The sequence below is a fragment of the Callithrix jacchus genome, chromosome X, assembly GCF_049354715.1.
Source record: "Callithrix jacchus isolate 240 chromosome X, calJac240_pri, whole genome shotgun sequence".
Lineage (NCBI taxonomy): Eukaryota > Metazoa > Chordata > Mammalia > Primates > Cebidae > Callithrix > Callithrix jacchus.
In genome coordinates, this window is record NC_133524.1 from 149747360 (window position 1) to 149767562 (window position 20203).

General features: G+C 46.2%; 1 protein-coding gene across 1 annotated transcript; it reads left to right on the forward strand.

Moving 5' to 3' along the window:
• The first annotated feature begins 1854 nt into the window (after window positions 1-1854).
• On the forward strand, window positions 1855-19994 carry LOC128930628 (ecto-NOX disulfide-thiol exchanger 1-like). The gene is given in 5 exon segments (XM_078363063.1): window positions 1855-1903; window positions 1999-2112; window positions 17101-17508; window positions 17511-17752; window positions 19926-19994. Coding segments are annotated over 5 exon segments (882 nt in total).
• The last annotated feature ends 209 nt before the right edge of the window (window positions 19995-20203 follow it).

Sequence of the window (20203 nt, forward strand, 5' to 3'; positions counted from 1 at the left end):
CGCCCGCGCTCCCGCCTCGCCCGGCCACGCTCTTGGCGTTCCCGGCGCCCGCTCTCCGGCCGGCAGTCGTCGGCCCTCTCCAGCTCCCGACCGGGACGACGGGCACGAGCGCGCGCCCACGGAGGCGGGGGAGGGGCGCGGGGAACGGGCGCACGCGCGCCGGGAGGGGCAGGGAAGGGAGCGGGGCCGACTGCGGGAGGGAGCGGCTGGGGCGCTGCAGCAGGCGCGGGAAGCCGGGGGCGGGCGCTCGACGGAAGCGGGTGGGGGTCCCCGGCACCCCACGACACCCGACGTCCGGTCCCGAGGAGTGGGCGCCCGGCACGTTGTCCGCCCGATGCCGATCTGAGAGAGGGGTCCTGCCAGGAGGAGCAGTCTCCTGGGTCCCCCGGAGAGAGTCCGCGATTTCAGCCCCTCTCCGGGGTCCTGGAAGCAGCAGCCCTCACGCCTCTGCTCCTTCCTCTGGCTTCTCCTTAAATGACTGCATCCCTCCTTCAACTCAGCCATTCCCTGCTGTCTTTGAAACGGACACCTTTGTTTAAAACAATAAAGAAAGGAAAAGGATAAACGAAGCGTGGGGAGGGTGTGAGTCGTCGGGAGAGGGGCCAGCCGGGGTCACCTACCTGTTCCTCAACCCCAGCCCTCGCCCCGCCCCCGCTTTCACAGCCCTTCCATCTCTTCCTCTTCGCTCCCACCACCTGCCCCCTCTTCTTGACAGGCGTGGAGGGAGAAGGCTTTTGCCTGGAAAGCAGCAGCAGGTGGAGGGCTGAGTTCCCAGGGGGTGCCCCGGCTGCGGGAGATCACTTGGAGGAATTGCCACATGCTTCATTTCCAGGCTTGGGCAAGTGAGGGAAACCCAGCTACATTGGGCTGTTTAATTAAAGCCCTTCCTTTCCTCCCTGACTCCTGGTTAGAGGACAAATCAGGAATGGCGGGCCTGCCCAGAATCTGGAGAAGGGAGGTGAGTTTCTTATCCCGGGCTTCTCCCGCAAAGCAGAACTTGAGACAATGGCTGGTGTGTCGGTTACAACTTGCCACCCAATGGCTGGTGGGTCTTGAGGAATGGCATCATACTGAGGGTTCAGCATCGGTGTCGGCCGCTGGTGGGGCTGTGGGTGGAACATTCCAGATGAGCCTTAATAAGAGAAAGTCTTTGCCATCGGGCTTACACAGAGCCTCCAGCCCTCCCACCATGGCCTCTGGCATAGTGGGTCCATCGCCTCCTGGGGAGAAGCTGGCTGACCTCCACCAGATGTTCCCCTCTGTCCAATGCTTGTGGCACACCCCGTCCACACTGCATGCTCCCCAGGGGCTCCACACACACTTCCTGAGCACTCCTGTAAGTACGTCTTCACCCCACCTGTCTCTTCCCTCCAATCTCCTTCCACCCGGGTGCCTGACCAATCAACCCAGCCATTTTCCACTGACCGGGGAGCATGGCCACCTTCATCTCAGGCCATTTCTCCCTCTACAAAGTAGGCAGCCTAGTGTCTTGCTCCCTAGGAAGATGTCCCCTCACCACTGTCCCTCAGGGCCACTTTGTGTGGGACCTCAGTGAGGCAGCAGGTGTTTTTCTTAGTGCCAATATGAGATAATCTGTCGAGGACCTGGCTCTGAGTTAGTCATGGGGTCACCCCACCACCACCACCCATGAGGCCTTAAGTGTGAGCTGAGGGGGTGTACCAGTGTGAAAGAGCCAGGTGATGGGAGGTTGGGGGAGAGGGAAGGGGATCTGGACTGCCTGGGCCTCAGTGTGCCGTCTCCATCCCAATACTCAGTTCAGAATAGGCAGCTCGAGTCATACAGGCCCTGGATGCCCCATGGTCAGGCTCTAAGTCTTTCCTGGGACCCGGTAGCATGGCCACGGCTGTGTTTTTTTCAGTGGTGAGTAGGTCTGCCACCGAAGGTGTGGCCCTGCTGCAGCCCCCACGGTCCCTGCTGGGATCCTTCCATTGAGGCTTCCTGAGGGCTGCACACAGCATTCTGGCCTACCATGGACAGATCCCTCCCGCAGCGTCAGGTTGGCCGGCTTCCGCGACTCGTGGCAGAGCAGCTTGCCATGCAGCCCAGTCCTTCTGCAGGGTCCTTACTTAATCTGGATCCCACGAAAAACAGGTATTGGTTAGCTGGTCATGGTGGCACTCACCTGTAGTCCTAGCTACTCAGGAGGCTGAGGCAGGAGGATCACTGGCCCCAGGAATTCAATGTTACAAGGAGCTGTGATTGCACCACTGCACTCCAGCCAGGGCCACAGAGTGAGACTCAGTCTGTAAAACAACAAATCAAAAAAAAGAACTGGTCCTGCCTGTGCATCTCAGGCCCACTCCATTAGACATTCCACCAGATAAATCCCTTTTCTTGCTAAAGTTAGTCAGCTTAAACCCTGACAAATACACAACCCTGGGACAGCGTTCAGGAGGAAGGACATGAGGGACAGCTGATCCTGGGGCAGCCTCTGTGCTCCGCTTGAGTACAGTGCAGTGACATCCCAGCACAGCACTGAGGCTGGAGCAGGCCATCTGGCTCAGATACAGACAGGGTGAGAGTGGCACCACCATGCTCCCCAGGGCACTCCAGCATTCTTTAACCTGAAGATGTGTGTGTGTCTGAGATTCCTATCTGGATGGGTCCTATCTTATTCTGTGCTGCTGAGGTAGGTCCCTGCTCTCCATGCATGTCCCAGAGCTTGGACCTACTGAGGACACCATGACACCCCACAGAAGGGCTCCACTCTGACCAACCATAGACAGCTGCAAAAAGGCCATAGTGCCCTTAGTAGCAGGACACATAGAGGATCCCACCCTCCTGACTACAGTTGTCCCTTGGGGTCCACGGGGCATGGGTTCCAGGCTTCACCCTAGTGGGGTTACCAATATGCATGGATGCCCAAATCCCTGATCTAAAAGTTTCTATTTGCATACAACGTTTGCTCATCCTCCCTAGTGCTTTAAATCTACTCTAGATTACTCATATTATCTGAGGCAATGTCAATGTTACATAAACAGTTGTTATAGTTTATTGTTTTGTTTTTGTAATTTGTATTATCTTTATTGTTGTATTGTTATGTTTTATTTTTCAAGTGTTTTCCATCCATGGTCGGTTGAATCCTTAGATGTGAAACCCATGGATACCGAGGCCAACTGTATTTTTTCCAGTGGATGCAATCCTGAGTCCCAAGCCCAGCCCTGTCAGATGTGTGAGTGGGGACCCCTGTTTCCCAGGAGTCTCTAATGACCTTGCCCACTGGCTTTTTCAGAAAGGAACTGTCAGTGAGGCTGAAGCCAGACCGCAACCCAGAAACTCAGTTCAGCTTCCTTCTTCTGGAAGCCTTGGCCTAGAGTGACTGGGTTACCCTTTCCTTACTCGGCCATGAGCTGAGTTTGCAGTGCTATTTTCTCTCCATGTGTCACGCTGTTGGCACTGTATCTAAAGAAGTCATCACCAAACCCATTGTCACCTAGATGTTCCCGCGTTATCCTCTAGGAATTGACTGTTTTGTGTTTTACATTTGAGTCCATAATATGTTTTAAGTTAATGTTTGTGAAGGATAGAAAGTCTATCTCAGACCATGTTTCTCACATTTCTGGAGACTGGGAAGTCCAAGATCACAGTGCCGACTGATTCTGTGCCTGGCGAGGGTCTCTATCAGTGATGTCTTCTCATGATGTCCTCATGTGTTGGAAAAGGGGGGAAAGCAAGACCGTTCCATGAAGTCTCTTTTATCAGGGCACTAATCCTTGCCTTGTGATACCACCATCTTGGTCATTAGGTTTCAGCATATGAATTTTGGAAGGCCACATACCTTCAAGCCACCGCAGTCTGTGCCTAGGTTCCTTTTTCTGCACGTGGATGTCCAGTTGTTCCAGCACCATTCACTGGCAAGGCTACCTGTCTCCATTGAATTCCCTTTGCTTTGGTCTATTTCTGCTACACCATTTTTTTTAATTGCACCTTGAATTGTTTTTTTTTTTTTTTTTTTTGAGACGGAGTCTTGCTTTGTCACCTGAGCTGGAGTGCAATGGCGCAATCTTGGCTCACGACAACTTCTGCCTCCCGGGTTCAAGCAATTCTCCTACCTCAGCCTCCCTAGTTGCTGGGATTATAGGCACCTGCCACCACACCCAGCTAATTTTTTTTATTTTTAGTAGAGACAGAGTTTCACCATGTTGGCCAGGCTGGCCTCAAACTCCTGACCTCAGGTGAGCCACCCGCCTCAGCCTCCCAAAGTGCTGGGATTCCAGGCGTGAGCCACCACACCCAGCCTGCTGCTTCATTTTCTCAAAACTGAAAAAAAAAAAAAAACGCTGCTGACAGTGTAGAGAAAGCAGAGTGGGAGGCCGGGGCTTGTCGTGTTCTCATATGAACATGGCATTTTCTTTTTCTTTTTTTTTTTTTTTTGAGACGGAGTTTCGCTCTTGTCACCCAGGCTGGAGTGTTACCCAGCAATGGCGTGATCTCGGCTCACCGCAACCTCCACCTCCTGGGTTCAGGCAATTCTCCTGCCTCAGCCTCCCGAGTAGCTGGGATTACAGGCACGCCCACCGTGCCCAGCTAATTTTTTGTATTTTGAGTAGAGAGGGGGTTTCACCATGTTGACCAGAATGGTCTCGATCTCTCGACCTCGTGATCCACCCGCCTCGGCCGCCCAGAGTGCTGGGATTACAGGCGTCAGCCACCGCGCCCGGCTCTTTTATGTTTTTCGATGTTGTTGTTGCTTCCATTTCACAGACCCAGATTATCATTATCCATCAACACTTTCGTCCACCCAACGACCTGTTACATTTTATCTTCTATTTAGAAAATAAGTTAATTCCAGGCAGTGGCTCTCGCATGTAATCTCAGCTGATTTTTGTATTTTTAGAAGAGACAGGGTTTCACCATGTTGGCCAGGATGATCTTGATCTGTTGACCTCGTGATCCACCCGCTTCGTCCTCCCAAAGTGCTGGGATTACAGGCGTGAGCCACCGCGCCTGGCCAGAACTACATTCTTTTTTGTGACCCAATAGTAATCTGTTGTTCTGTTGTGCAAGCAGACTGCATTTTCTTTATGTGTTCATTGGCCAATAGGCAGTTGGGTTGCTTCTCACTTAGGTTTTGGCTCTGTTGCTCAGAATGGAAGATAGTGATGCCATCTCAGCTCACTGTACCTTCCACCTCCTGGGCTCAAGTGATCTTCCCTCTGATCCTCCCACACTCAACTAACTATAATGTTTTTGTGGAGACAGGGTTCCACTATATTGCCCAGACTGGTCTCAAACTTCTGGGCTAAAACAATCCCTCCAGCTCAGCCTCTGAAAGTGCTGGGATTACCAGTGTGAGCCACTGCCCCCGGCCTAGGTTTTGGTTTTTTTCGTATAGCTGTATCATGTCTGCCTAAAATAATATGTTCTTTAGTTGAGCTTATTTTTCCCCTATTCCCCAGATTTCTTCGTCATAGTTTAGCTTATTTTTGAACTTTATGCAAAAGTGTCCTATGTATAGTTTTCTGGGACTTGCTTTTCTTCTCTTCAACATTATGTAACTAAGCCTTTTTTCCATGATGCTGTCTGTAGCCATTGTTCATTCATTTTTACTGATATATAATATTCTCTAATTTATTTACCCATTTTCCTATTGGGGGGCACTTGGATTGGATCCAGTTTTCTTGCTACTAAACAGCATTACAGCTGGGCACGGTGGCGCACGCCTATCATCCCAGCACTTTGGGAGGCCGAGGCGGGCGGATCATCTGACTTCAGAAATTAGCTGGGCGTGGAGGCGGGCGCCTGTAGTCCCAGCTACTCGAGGCTGAGGCACAAGAATGTCTTGAATACGGTAGGCAGAGGTTACAGTGACTCGAGATTGCACCATTGCACTACAGCCTGGGCAACAAGAGCAAAACTCCATCTCAAAAATAAACAGTATTGCTGGGAACATTTGTGTACCTGTCTCCTAGTGCAATGTGGAGAACTGCTGGGCTGTAAGATCAGCCAATGTGCAGCTTTACATAAGCCTAATTGTTTTCTAAAGTGCTCCTACCAATTTACACTTCCACTAACGCTCTGTGCAGGATCCTTTTTGATCTGTATCTTCCTCAACTCCTTTGGTGTTTGTTTTTTTTGTTTGTTTGTTTAGACAGTCTCGCTCTGTCGCCCAGGCTGGAGTGCAGTGGCAAGATCTCGGCTCACTGCAACCTCCGCCTCCTGGATTCAAGAGTACATTTTCTCCAACCCTTGCTATTTGGGGGATTGCTTCGTTTTTGCCAGGCTGATGGGTGTGAAGCAGTACCCCACCGTAATCTTGCATTTCCGTGGTTACCAGCAGGGCTGCTCTTTTCTTCTGAGTTTTCTCTTCTGTCTTTTGCCCATTTTCATATTTTCTTCTTCCTTTTGCTTATTGATTTGTAGGAATTTTTTTCATATTCTAGATACTAACCCTTTGCCAGCTATGTGTATTGCAAATGTTTTCTCTCATCTGTGGCTTGCCTTTTTGCTTTCTTTAAGGAGTCTTTCATAAAATGAAGTTCCTACATTTGATGAACAATGAGAACACATGGACACAGGGAGGGGAGCACTACACACTGGGGTCTATTGGGGGGAATAGGGGAGGGACAGTGGGGGGGGAGCTGGGGAGGGATGGCATGGGGACAAATGCCAGATGTGGGTGAAGGAGAGGAAGGCAGCAAAGCACACTGCCACGTGTGTACCTATGCAGCTATCTTGTACGTTCTGCACATGTACCCCAAAACCTAAAATGCAATAAAAAAAAGAAAAGATATATATCCAAAAAAAAAGAAGTTTCTAATAAATTCATCTTGTTTTTTTCTTTTCTTTCTTTGTGTTGTTGCTGTTGTTGTTGTTTTTGAGACAGGATCTCATTGCCCAGGATGGAGTGCAGTGGCACAAACACAGCTCACTGCGGTTTCGAACTCCTGAGCTAAAGCAATCATCCCACCTCAGCCACCAGAGACCACAGGCACCCACCATCAAACCCAGCTAATTTTTAATTTTTTTATACAGATGAGTTCACATCATGTGTCCAGACTGCTCTCGAACTCCTTGGCTCAAGTAATCAAGCCAGGCTACCTTATTTTCTTCTTAAGAATTAATGCTTTTTAGGCTGGGCACGGTGGCTCACGCCTGTAATCCCAGCACTTTGGGAGGCCGACGCAGGTGGATCACGAGGTCGAAAGATCAAGACCATCCTGGTCAACATGGTGAAACCCCGTCTCTACTAAAAATACAAAAAATTAGCTGGGCATGGTGGCGCATGCCTGTAATCCCAGCTACTCGGGAGGCTGAGGCAGGAGAATTGCCTGAACCCAGGAGGCGGAGGTTGCAGTGAGCCGAGATCGCGCCATTGCACTCCAGCCTGGGTAACAAGAGCGAAACTCCGTCTCAAAAAAAAAAGTGTTTAGAATTTTCTGTACATTGTTCTTTTTATTTTTATGATTATTATTATTTTAGAGACAGAGTCTTGCTCTGTCGCTCAGGCTCAAATTCCTGGGCTCAACTGACCCTCCTGCGTCAGCCTCCCAAAGTGCTGTGATTACAGGCATGAGCCACCATGCCCCACCCACATCTTTTATTTTACTTATTTCTGAGCATTCTAAATTTTTTGTTGCTATTATAAATGAGGTATTTTTATGAAGCATATTTTCTAAATATTATGGGTGGTGTATGTTCATCATTATGTCCAGTCAGCTTGCTAAACTCTCTTTTCTTTTGGATAATTTGTCTTTATATCCTCTGTTGATTTTTCTTTTTTGCAGAGGATCACTTCGTCTGAAATAATGACAGATATGTATTTCCACCACTCTAAGCCTTACTACCCTACCTAGAGCCTCCAGAACAAACCCCAATAGAGGTGGTACAAAGAAAATCTAGTTCAAGCTCAGTGGCTCACATCTGTAATCCCAGCACTTTGGGAGGCCGAGTGAGCAGATCACCTGATGTCAGGAGTTCAAGACCAACCTGGTCAACATGGTGAAACCCCATCTCTACTAAAAATACGAAAAATTAGCAGGGCGTGGTGGTGGGTGCTGGTAGTCCCAGCTACTTGGAAGGCTGAGGTAGGAGAACTGCTTGAATCCAAGAGGCAAAGCTGGCAGTGGGCCGAGATCGCACCACTGCACTCCAGCCTGGGGGACAGAGTAAGACTCCATCCCCCCAAAAAAGAAAGAAACAATAGAAAATGCTTCTAACATTTCTCTATTAATACAATTATGTGTGCATTTTATCAAGTCTAAGAAGTTCCCTTTCATTCCCAGTTTATGAAGAGTTTTTGTTATGAATAAGTGTTGAATTTTATCAAATGCTTTTTTTGCACTTAATGAGATGACCAACATGTTTTCCTTTATCCTGCTCCTGTGTTGAAAGACATTTATAGATATTCTAATATTAAATCACCGAGTTTGGTAGTTATTGGTTATTTTCCTTTATACACATTTGGATTTAGATTGCGAAATTTTTCTTTAGAACTTTTGTCTCTGTTCAAGACTGAAATGGACCCACAATATTCCTATCTTGTTCTGTCTTTGTCTAGTTCATGTGAAGGTTTTGTTCATATGAACTAGACCTACTGTTGTTGTTGCTGGTCCTTTCTTTTCAGTTCTCTGCTCGAACTTGTCTGTAAAACCACATGGGGCTGGCGTCTTATTTGTGGGAAGATTTCAAGCCACTGCTTCAATCTGTTTTTGTCTGTTTTAGTAAATAATAATATTATTTCAGTTTATTCACACCAGTCGTTGATGGTTTATTTCTAGTCATTAAACTGTATATATACATTTTCTGTATTTTTATATAATTCACAATTTTTTTTTTTTTTGAGATGGAGTTTCGCTCTTGTTACCCAGGCTGGAGTGCAATGATGTGATCTCGGCTCACCGCAACCTCCGCCTCCCGGGTTCAGGCAATTCTCCTGCCTCGGCCTCCAGAGTGGCTGGGATTACAGGCACGCGCCACCATGCCCAGCTAATTTTTTTGTATTTTTAGTAGAGATGGGGTTTCACCATGTTGACCAGGATGGTCTCGATCTCTTGACCTTGTGATCCACCCGCCTCGGCCTCCCAAAGTGCTGGGATTATGGGCGTGAGCTACCACGCCCGGCCATATAATTCACAATTTTAGAGTCAAAATAAAAAAACAATAAATGCAATGAATGAGTTTTCCCCTTTTTGGAAGCTTGATTTAGGAAGAAGAGAGGGCGTGGCGGGACACTTTGAGTCAGTCTCCCGGCAAGGTCCGTGGGACTGTGAGTGAGATAGATGTGAAAGGCAAGATCAAAAGATGGGACTGGAGGGTCAGAGTGGAGCCAGGCCAGACTGTGAAGGATGAGAATCTTCTCCAGTGAGCACAGAGGGCAGAGAGGTGTTAACCTCACAGTCCCAGGAGGTATCAAAGCTGGAGAATTGACTTCTAAACTGCCCAAAAATTCTCACCAGGCTACTTGCATTAATATCTGTATTTTTCTTCATATTTGTCCAGAAAGAAAATCTTAACAGATTCAAAATACACATTTTGTAGGCCACGTCGACTGCTTATAATCCAGTGAGATTAGATATGGAACATAAAAAGATGATAAAGATATCTTAATTACTTGGAAATTAAGTAACAGTCTCTGAGGAAGGAAGCAAATGTAGTAACATGTTAGCAACCGGCGAGCCCAGATGAAGGTTATCCAGGGAGTTGGTGTACTTTTCTTTTTTTCTTTAAATGCTTTTAAACTAAGATGAAATTAACATCACATAAAAGTAATCACATGGCTAGGTGGATGGGTCACGCCTGTAATCCAGTACTTTGCGAGGGTCACGTGGACGGAACACCTAAGGTCAGGAGTTTCAGAGCAGCCTGGCCAACATGGAGAAACCCTGTCTCTACTACAAATACAGAAAGTAGCTGGGCGTGGTGGCAGGCATCTGTGGTCCCAGCTACTTGGGAGACAAGAATCCCTTGAATCCAGGAGGTGGAGGCTGCAGTGAGTTGAGATTGTGCCACTGCACTCCAACCCGGGTGACAGAGAGAGACTCTGTCTCAAAAAAAAAAAAAAAAAAAAAAAGGTAATCACATTACTCTTTAAAGCATAGATAGAGTTCCGCAGCTGTTTGTATACTCACAACGTTGTACCAGCATTGCTAATAATTTCAAACAATTTCTTCACCCCAAAAAGAAGCCCCTTACTTGTTAGCAGCCAATCTCCATTCCCCCCTCCCCCAGCTCCTGGTAACCATTCATCTCCTTCCTGTCTCTGTGGATTTGCCTATTCTGATCTTTCATATGAATGGATTCATAATCATACACTATGTGGCCACCTGTGTTGTGGCATGGGTCAGAGATCATTTCTTTTTATGCCTGAATAGTATATCAAATAATGATACCAAATCATTGTACTGTTCTTGCAACTTTACTGTAGGTTTTAAAATTTTCGAAATAAGAAGTTGAAAAGAAAAAAACCTATCTTAAGCAATCATTGGATGAAAGAGGAGAATATACAAAGAGCATCACGAAAAGAAGAACACATCTTGCCCCAACGTCTACACACAACTCAAGAGTTCCATGAGGGGCAGTTAGAATAGTCAGGATATTCATGATTAAGGAGGATAGATCAAAAGTCAACGACAACCAAAAAATAATGCGAGAAGCCAAAGGGAAAATGAAGGTAGGGGAAAAAAAGAGAATAAAGATTAAAACAGGGATGAATAAACTAAAAACATAAAATAGTAAAAATTGTAAATAAATCCAAAAGCTGATTCTTTAACAAACAACAGAAACAATTGATAATTTACTAACAAAATATAATTTTACAAAAACCCAACACAAACTAGAAAACTTCAGTCTATAAATTACCATTTTAAGGTAGAGAAGGAAGCCAGACACAGTAGCTCACGCCTGTAATCCCAGCACTTTGGGAGGCCGAGGCGGGTGGATCACGAGGTCAAGGGATCGAGACCATCCTGGTCAACATGGTGAAACCCCGTCTCTACTAAAAATACAAAAAATTAGCTGGGCATGGTGGCGCACGCCTGTAATCCCAGCTACTCAGGAGGCTGAGGCAGGAGAATTGCCTGAACCCAGGAGGTGGAGGTTGCGGTGAGCCGAGATCGCGCCATTGCTGGGTAACACTCCAGCCGGGATAACAAGAGCGAAACTCCGTCTCAAAAAAAAAAAAAAACAACTTAAGATCCTCAAGAAGGATTCTGTAGAATCTAATTACAAGGTTCATTTTGGTTCTTGTTTTTAAGCCATGCCAGGAAGCTGACCAAAGTACTCTCTTCCTTTAAAACCAACAGTGCATTGAGATGCATCTCCCTTTGAGGGCAGAGGCATTTGCTTATACATATCGGAACTTGGGCACTTTTACATTGTAAGGGAGCCTTTGGCAATTCTCAGGTCCCATCACAATTGCCTCCTGGAGAAAATGCACACTGCAAACCCCCTGGGGAGGGGATATTGCCAATTCTATGACTTGCACAACTCGCAAATCAAGTCCTTCCTCTCCTTTTATGCCCTCACTGTCTCGGTGCCTACCATATGCATCCTTGGGATGAGGCCATGACCCAAAGGGGCTGCTAGGGCGCTAGTCTTCTTCCTTCTGTCTTTTCAGTCCCTCCAATTGGAGTTGTCCCATTTCCCCATTGCTGTGGAGTATGTTGGGGGAAATTTAATTAAAAACAACAGACAGAAAGTGCCTCACTCTTCTATACAGCTAAGTGGGTTTGTACCCACTACTGCAATACTTGCAGGTCTCACAATTAGGAGCCAGGTAGCAGCTGAAACTGAGAGATGAGGAGGGTTATCTTCCTGGATGATTAATTACATTTCAAAAAGCTGGCTCCCGGATCCCAGAGGACAGGAAACATTCCTGAGTTGTGAAACTGGCCAGAGCTTCTTTAGCCATTAAAAAGATCTACATACATTTGAAAAGGACAGAGAAAGAAATTCCAAAAGGAAAAGGAAGAAGGTGCAGGAAGTCTCTTGCCTTATTTTCAACAGAGAGAATTAAGCCTCTTGTTTTTAATCTGTATTTGCCTTTACCACCTTCTTCCTGTGTTACTATGAAATAATAACATGGCAATGTTTAATTAACACCATTGTTGCTTTTACCTGTTTCTGGGCAAGTTGCAGATAACTAAATATCCAGCGAGTCCATAGTAAAGTGCAAAACAACTACCACAATTCCACTAGCGTCAGTTTTTGAATTCAGTAAAATATTTGCCTTAGAAGACAAACTTCAAATATATCACACCAATGGTGCAGGGTTCAATCAGGTTCTTGGTGAACAATGTGTGAGCGTTTCCCTCCATCATGCATTGTACTAGCTGTCATGACATCTTTATTGCTTGAGCTTTCTTTTTTTTTCTAAAGATAGGGTTTCACCATGATGTCCAAGCTGGTCTTGAACTCCTGACCTCAGGTGATCCACCCACCTCGGTCTCCCAAAGTGCTAGGATTACAGGCGTGAGCCACTGCACCTGGCTGCTTGAGCTTTCAAATGGCTAACCATTTGAATATTATTTCATAACTCCTTACAAAGTCTTATTCCATCCAAACCTGAAGTAGGTTAACTCTGGAGTCTTATAATTTAAATTTTTAATTAAGTATTTTCCTTATAAGGCTCCCGGAATTTCTTGAGTTTCCCTCATATGTATACGTAACATCTTTTTTTTTTTTTGAGATGGAGTCTCGCTCTGTTGCCCAGGCTGGAGTACAGTGGCGCAATCTTGGCTCACTGCAACTTCTACCTCCTGGGTTCAAGCAATTCTCCTGCCTCAGCCTCCCGAGTAGCTGGGATAACAGGCACCCACCACCAGGCCAGGTATGTAGGCTCTTTGGTAATTGTTCTGTCTTCCTGAATAATATTTCTCAGTGTGAACTACAAAGATACCTAGGATTGAAGTCCTATTATGGACTTCCAGGGTGTAATGTACACAGCCCTGTTTTTCGTTGAGGATAAACTCGTCCTACCGGCACTTTCTCAGCCTATTAAGTCTCCCTGGATAACAGACAAGCTGTGTTTATCCATCCATACTAGGACTGCAGAGAACTTGCATTGTACAGTTAATGAGGTGATGTTACACCTGTCTTCTGCAGCCTGTCTGTAAATTCCAGCTTTCTATCTATCTATTGATTAGATGCTGTTCTTTTCATCTTTTTCATCTGTTCCGTATTCATAGTCCCAATATCTAATTGTTTCCTTTAATATGAATAGACTTGCTAATGGCGATATTGTAGAACTATTTTGTAGCTAATTGCTGCGGGCTATGAGTGAGGGCCTCCTACAGCTTGATGAGATTATGTCTTCCCAGCATTCAATTATTCCAAACAGACCAATTTCAAATGTTAACAAATAACATGTTTGTTAGTAAAAATGTGAGTCTTACAGTAATTCACATAACCACTACCGTAGATAGAGCAGCCAGGCAGCCTATGAGGACAGTCACAGGTTTCTTAGCGTACTTCCTCTCTCGGTTCACTTCAGTGCTAACACCAGTTAGTAGAAAACTCCTTCGTGGGAGCCACAGTGCAGTCCTCCCGAGGGACTGACTTCACCTGGGAAGCATGGGTCCAGCTGCGTCTTCCTTTCTCTCTGATGGCCCTATAGGTGATCAGCAGCATTTGAAAGGGTTCCTCTCAGCACAGTAGCACCCCAGCCCTTTCCCCCGGGACAGATTCGATGCAGAGGAAACCTCCCAGTCAATTAGGCTGGTGGACTTCTTTAGAGGTATACCTCCAGATCCTTCTGACTGTTTAAGTCTCATGGTTTCTAAAGAAGAGAAAAGCCCAATTAAGTACTGAGCATGTCCAGGCATAGTGGTTCATGCCTGTAATGCCAGCTCTTTGGGAGGCTGAGGCAGGCAGATCACCTGAGGTCAGGAGTTCAAGACCAGGCTGGCCAACATAGAAAAACCCTGTCTCTACTAAAAATACAAAATTAGCCGGTCATGGTCGTGGGTGCCTGTAATCCCAGCTACTGGGAAGGCTGAGGCAGGAGAATTGCTTGAACCCAAGAGGCAAGATTGTGCCATTGCACTCCAGCCTGGGCAAAAAGGAGTAAAACTCTGTCTCAAAAAAAAAGAAAAAAGTCTTGAGTATGATGACAGGAAGAGTCAGTAAATCAGGCACAGGAAGTCCCGGCACAGTGGCTCGCACCTGTAATCCCGGCGCTTTGGGAGGCTGAAGCAGGCGGATCACCTGAGGCCAGGAGTTCAAGACCAGCCTAGCCAACATGGCGAAATCCCATCTCTACAAAAAAAGGAGAAAAACTAGCCAGGCATGGTGGCCACCCCTGTAATCGCAGCTACTTGGGAGGCTGAGGCAAGAGAATCGCTTGAATCTGAGAGGTGGAGGTTGCCATCAGTCGAGATCATGCCGCTGCACTCCAGACTGGGCCACAGAATAAGACTGTTTAAAAAAAATAAAATAAAAAATAAAAATAAAATAGCCGGGCATGGTGGCTCATGCCTGTAATCCCAGCACTTTGGGAGGCCGAGGCGGATGGATCACAAGGTCAAGAGATCGAGACCATCCCGGTCAACATGGTGAAACCCCGTCTCTACTAAAAATACAAAAAATTAGCTGGGCACGGTGGCACGTGCCTGTAATCCCAGCTACTCGGGAGGCTGAGGCAGGAGAATTGCCTGAACCCAGGAGGCAGAGGTTGCAGTGAGCCGAGATCGCGCCATTGCACTCCAGCCTGGGTAACAAGAGCGAAACTCCATCTCAAAAAAAAAAAAAAAAATGAAATAAAATAAATAAAACCATTAAAAAGGCCGGGCAAGGTGGTTCACACCTATAATCACAGCACTTTGGGAGGCTGAGGCGGGTGGATCACGAGGTCAAGAGATCGAGACCATCCTGGTCAACAAGGTGAAACCCCGTCTCTACTAAAAATACAAAAATTAGCTGGGCACGGTGGTGTCCGCCTGTAGTCCCAGCTACTCGGGAGGCTGAGGCAGGAGAATTGCTTGAACCCAGAAGGCGGAGGTTGCTGTGAGCTGAGATCGTGCCATTGCACTCCACCCTGGGTAACAAGAGCGAAACTCCATCTCAAAAAAAAAAAAAAAAAAAAGGCAGCCAGGCGCGGTGGCTCACTCCTGAAATCCCAGCACTTTGGGAGGCTGAGGCAGGTGGATCACCTCAGGTCAGGAGTGTGAGACCAGCTTGGCCAACATGGTGAAACCCTGTTTCTACTAAAAGTACAAACTTAGCTGGGTGTAGTGGCAGAGGCCTATAATCCCAGCTACTCAGGAGGCTGAGGTTGGAGAACTGCTTGAACCCAGGAGGCAGAGGTTGCAGTGAGCCGAGATCGTGCCATTGCACTCCAGCCTGGGCAACAAGAGCAAAACTCTTTTAAAAAACAAAACAAAATAAAAATGAAAACAAACAAATGAACAAACAAAAAACGCCAACAACTCAAATAAGGGAAAAGGTGGGATGGCAGGACTGACTGTTAAGTATTTGGGACTCTAGAGAAAGTTAAAGAAAAAAGAAGAAAGCAAAAACCTTCTGTGTTAGTTGCTCGGGTCTATTTACTAAAACGAAGTAACTCCTGCTCTGGCCAACCCAGAAAGGAAAGAAAGGAAGCATGATATGTGTCATCATTGCAAGAAGCAAGGATGTTGGAAGAGGGATTGTCAAAAGAGACTATGGCATGCAGGATGGCAGGGACAAGAGAATCGAGGGTGGGGGCCTAGGAGGACAAGACCCTCAGTTAGGAGATGCTTTGCAAATAGCTAAAAATTGATAGACTGAGGGAATGGCAGTGGCAGGAAGGGATTAGGGTTATGTGTGCATGTCAGTTACTGTTCCACAGGCTGATATGTCCTTGCGTTTTCTCGTAGAGCCTGGTGCTACTTGTTCTCCATTTGTCTTGGAAAGCTCTTGCTTTCCATCAGTACAGCTCAGCCTTCTGCGTGTTCTCTTCCCTCCAATTCCCACTTTCTTCTGACTCTTCCCTGGCGGGAGACTTGCTGTGCACCTTCAAGCCTACCAATATTTCAGGCTGGAAAAGTCCCCTTCCTGAGCTGACAAATCGAGGTATCTTTTGAGTCCTAGAGACTCAACATGCTGGTTTAATTTGAGCTATAGAACCCATACAATCAACTTATCAAAGGGATAAGCCATATCTGTGCATGAAACGATCTCCTTTGTTGGGTGCTCAATTGGAAGGAATGAAATAGGTTATAAAAGAAATAAGGCCGGAATCCCAGCACTTTGGGAGGCCAAGGCGGGTGGACCATGAGGTCAGGAGTTCGAGACCAGCCTGATCAATATGGTGAAACCCTGTCTCTGAAAAAAAAGAAAAAAGATAACTGGGGTGTGTTGTGAACTGAACGGGAGTCCGGGAATCTCGTCCAGCGAGAGGGTCCCAAACCTGGAAGAGAGCGTGCGCCGGAAAAAAAGGAGATAGAAAAGAGCGAGGTCCGGAGGGCTACATGCACTATGCCCATGCAGCAATTTTATTTTTGCAATATGTTTCATTATATACTTTTCTGAAGTTAAAGTTGTTTACACCAGATCAACGTACTTTAGTTACAGTAAGCAAGTTACGCCCACTAAGTTACGCCCAGTAAGTAAGTTAAGCCCAGTAAGTAGGTTACTTCCAGTAAGTAGGTTACGCCCAATAGGTCAAGGTAAGTAAGTTACATTCACGCCCTGTAAGCCATGGTAAGTAAGTTACAGTTACACCCAGTAAGTTATGGTAAGTAAGTTACAGTTACACCCAGTAAGTTACGGTAAGTAAGTTACCAAGTGTAAATACTTAAGGTAATATTTTACAATGAAGGTAACAAGGGTCCAAAATGAACACAATGAGACAATAAACCATAAGGAGCCGAAAGTGGACACAGTGCCTCCCAAGTCCTCATATCCATAAAGTAATGTCTCTTAATTATTTTGGATAACATATAGTTCCTCTCTCGGTTCCTGCTTTCCCTCAGCTTGACTCCCCCAACCAGGGATCTGTGTCCGGGCTCAAGCTCACCATATGGCGAGGCCCATTTCCTAGGGGCCTCACACGGGAGCGATCCCCACAGGTCTCCCTTAGGGGTGATAAGGAAGGGGAAGTTGGAAGAGAAGGGAGAACCGTGGAGGGTTTTGCTGGGGGAGAGACAGGAAGCTGACCAGGAAAATATGACTCGATCTGTGTCCCAGGCTTTGATCCATGCATCTACATGATGACTGGAATCACCGCCATTAACCCAATGATACCAGGCCTTGAACTGGTACGTCCCCCACCACCAACAGAAGTGGCTATTGTCAAAGAAATAATCCACTGCAAAAGCTATACTCTTTTTCCTCAAAATCCAAGTCTTCCACCTCCTTCCACAAGAGAACAACCTCCTCGGTGTAAGACTGTATTTGTGGGAGGATTACCAGAAAATGCTACTGAAGAAATTATTCAAGAAGTCTTTGAACAGTGCAGTGATTTTACAGCAATTCGGAAGAGCAAGAAGAATTTTTGTCACATTCGCTTTGCAGAGGAATTCATGGTTGATAAAGCCATTTACCTTTCTGGTTACAGGATGTGATTAGGTCTAGCACCAACAGAAAGGATTCAGGCTACCTTCATGTGGACTTTGCTCAGGCCAGAGATGACTTCTATGAGTGGGAATGCAAGCAGAGGATGCGTGCCAGGGAGGAGCAGCACCGGGGCAAGCTGGAGGAGGACCGACTCCGGCCCCCCGCCCCGCCCACCGTAATGCATTACTTGGAGCACGAAGCCGCTCTGCTGGCAGCAAAGCTGAAAGATGATAGCAAGTTTTCAGAAGCTATCACAGTGCTACCTTTTTTTTTTTTTTTTGAGGAAGGGAGGGATGGAGGAAGGGAGGAAGGGGGGAGGGAGGGAGGGAGGGAAGGGAAGGAAGGAATTCAAGCAATGAGAGAGACATTGCCGACCTGGATCTAGAGGTTTACAAGTTGATTTCTTTTTTTTTTTTTTTTGAGTGAAGGAAAGAAAAAAAATGAGTAAAGGAGAGGAAGAAAGAGGAAGAGAAAGAGGGAGAGTGCGTGGAAATATTGCTTTATTCTTTAAAAAGATGGGTATTAATAATGGCCAATCAATGTTTCATTTAAACCTATGGGTAGGTGTGATGTGGTATTGACAAGAATGTATATTTTGTGTATTTGAAGTGGAGAGCTCTATAAATATTTATTAAGTTTACTTGTTCCGGATCTGAGTTCGAGTCCTTGATATCCTTATTAATTTTCTGTCTCATTGTGTCTAAGTCTCTATGTATCTGGGTGTTAGGATCGTTAGCTCTTGTTGTTGCATTGATCCTTTTACCACTATATCTTTGTTGCTTTAAAATCTATTTTATCCAATACGAGAATTGCAACTCCTGCTTTTTATTTATTTATTTATTTTTGCTCTCCATTTGGTTGGTAAGTCTTTCTCCATCCCTTTGTTTTGCGTCTTTGTGTATCCTTGCCTGTGAAACAGGTCTGGATGTAACATGCCCTTGGGTTTTGGCTGTGTCTTTTGATTGGGGGATTTAGTTGATTTAAATTTAGGGTTACTGCCCTTTGATGTTAACTGGCTGTTTTATCCATTCATTGGTGTGAATTCTTCTTTATGTTGGTGCTCTTTACTTTTTGCTATATTTTTAGAAGGGCTGATACTGGTTGTTTCTTTCTATGTGTAATGCTTCTTTCAGAAGCTCTTGTAAAGCAGGCCTGGTGGTAATAAAATCTCTGAGTTCTTGCTTGTTCATAAAAGATTTTATTTTTCCTTCAGTTGTGAAGCTTAGTTTGGCTGGATATGAAATTCTGGGCTGAAGGTTCTGTTCTTTAAGGATGTTGAATATTGGTCCCCACTCTCTTCTGGCTTGTAGAGTTTCTGCTGAGAGATCTGCTGTAAGTCTGATAGGCTTGCCTTTGTGGGTAACATGACCTTTCTCTCTGGCTGCCCTTAGTATTTTCTCCTTCGTTTCAACCCTGGTGAATCTAACGATTATGTGCCTTGGGGTTGCTCTTCTTGAGGAATATCTTTGTGATATTCTCTGTATTACCTGGGGTTGAATATTGACCTGCTTTGCTAGTTTAGGAAAATTTTCCTGAATAATTTCCTGAAGGGTATTTTCCATCTTGGATTCATTCTCTCCGTCGCATTCAGATACACCTATCAAACGTAGATTTGATCTTTTCACATAGTCCCACATTTCTTGGAGACTTTGCTCATTCCTTTTTATCCTTTTTTCTCTAATCTTTTCTTCACGTTTTATTTCATTAAGTTGGACTTTGACCTCTGATATCCCTTCTTCTGCTTGAGCAATTCGAGTGTTTAAACCTGTGCATACTTCTCGGAGTTCCTGTATTGTATTCTTCAGTTCCATTATTTCACTCATACTCCTCTCTAAGTTGTCTATTCTCAATAGGATTTCATCAAACCTTTTTTCAAAGTTCCTAGTTTCTTTACGTTGGGCTACAACATGTTCTTTTAACTCACCGAAGTTTGTTATTATCCATTCCCTGAAGCGATATTCTAGCATTGGGATGCGCTCGTTCTCCATCAAGCCTTGTTCCATTGTTGATGTGGAACTGTGATCATCTTTAGAGGGAGAGGCGTTCTGACTTTGAGTATTCTCAGCTTTTTTACGCTGGTTTCTTCCCGTCGTTGTAAATTTATCCTCCTGTCGTCTTTGAATTTACCAACTTTCAGATTAGGTCACTTGAGTGGACGTCCAGGTTGTTAGTTCCCAGGGCCAGAGCCACGGCGTTAAAACTGATGGTGGTTTTCTGCCCAGGATTCTCTTGTCTGGCTTCCTTCTTGTGTCGGTAGTAGGCGACTCTGCCTTCCCAGGGCTCCAAACCTTGGTCAGAAGTGGAGCCGGTCCCGTTTACTCTGCGCCAAGCACTGCCGCGCCGAGGTGCTGTCACAGCCGCTGTGCGGGGCTCTGGTGTCCTGCTGGGGGCCCGTGTGGGTCCTCCGAACCTGTTTACTCTGCTCCGAGAGCTGCCACGCAGAGGTGCCGGCAGAACTGCTGTGCCGGCCACGAAAGTCGTGCTGGCCACCCGTGTGATTCCTCCACTGGGGATCTTCTGCTCCGTGAGCGACCAGAATTTGTCTGAAAGTGTGGCGTCGTCTAGTTCTCTGCGCCTTCACTGAGAGCTGCAGTCCCGAGATGGTGGCACACATTATTTTTTTTTGAGACAGAGTCTTGCTCTGTCACACAGACTGGAGTGCAATGGCACGATCTCGGCTCACCGCAACCTCTGCCTCCTGGGTTCA